General features: G+C 48.8%; 1 protein-coding gene across 1 annotated transcript in view; it reads left to right on the forward strand.

Moving 5' to 3' along the window:
• Positions 1 to 250: 250 nt before the first annotated feature.
• The window catches only part of LOC101863457, a gene marked incomplete at both ends in the record, with an annotated part of 7,546 nt that continues 6,724 nt past the window's right edge, over positions 251 to 1,072 (forward strand). Inside the window, 1 exon segment of the mRNA XM_013086344.1 lies at positions 251 to 1,032. Coding sequence (XP_012941798.1) covers positions 251 to 1,032 — 782 coding nt within the window.

Raw genomic sequence — 1,072 nt, forward strand, 5'->3', positions numbered from 1 at the left:
TTGTTAATGTATCTATCTGTTTTATTCTTGTTTTCATTTTTATTTTCATTTTTAAAAAACTTAACTTGATAGTTTATCCTCCTGACCAAATCTTTTTTAGCATTATTAATATTATTATTATAAATAGTAGTACAATGTTGAAGCATTAGCAGCAGAAGAAGTAGTATCACTATCTTATCAGTATCATTAAAATTATCATCATCTCTATAATCCACCTAACTTGTTTTGCCCCCCCCCTCCCCCCCGGCAGCTATCCGAGTCGGTCGTTACACCCACGAGGCACGCACCAAGAACATCATCGAGGTGAAGATCCTGCACGAGCACACAGAGGAGGACGCGACCTCCGACGGACGTACCCCCGCCAGTGTCTCCAGCGAGAACCTCGCCTTCTTCCGGAGGCAGCAGCAGGAGATGGAGGAGAGGCGACAGCTACAAATCAAACTACAGCGCCAACATTACTTGCTGCAGAGAGAGCACAAGCAACGACACAGCGATGTGGCCAAGACGGAGAGCAACAAATCGTCATCCACGTCAGGCCAGTCGGGCGCTGATGAAACGACGCTGCCATCATCATCATCATCTTCTTCTTCGTCATCTTCAACCACTACTTCTTCGTCTTTGGAGAAACATTTAAAACCCTCTTATAAACGAGTGCACCCCACCAAAATCTTGGACATCGACATTTTCTCAGGTCTGGACGACATTCTCAACGACAGTATTCGGGAAAACCCCGATGCTAAAAAGAGAAACACGTCTGTAGTATCGGGAAGTCCCCATCCCGACAGTCCTGGCGAGGCTTTGTCTTCCTCCACCGCTCACTTGGACCGCGCTGTCCTCCCCTCTACCTCAAACTCCGCCCTGGTCTGTCGAGAGCTGTTGTCCTCGTCGCCCTCATCTTCCTCGTCGTCGGGCGATGAGGAGGAGGCAGCAGTCGCCCTCCGGGAGCGTTTGGAGGAAGCGCTGAGAGAGACGAGTGTGTTCAACGGCCACGTCTTGCTGAAGGACCATCTGGGCTTGTTGGAAAACTTTCAGGTACGCGAGGTTTTGTTTGCTGCTCTGAGATGTCGAATAA

This window comes from Aplysia californica, unplaced genomic scaffold (genome assembly GCF_000002075.1).
Source record: "Aplysia californica isolate F4 #8 unplaced genomic scaffold, AplCal3.0 scaffold00457, whole genome shotgun sequence".
Taxonomy (NCBI): Eukaryota; Metazoa; Mollusca; class Gastropoda; order Aplysiida; family Aplysiidae; genus Aplysia; species Aplysia californica.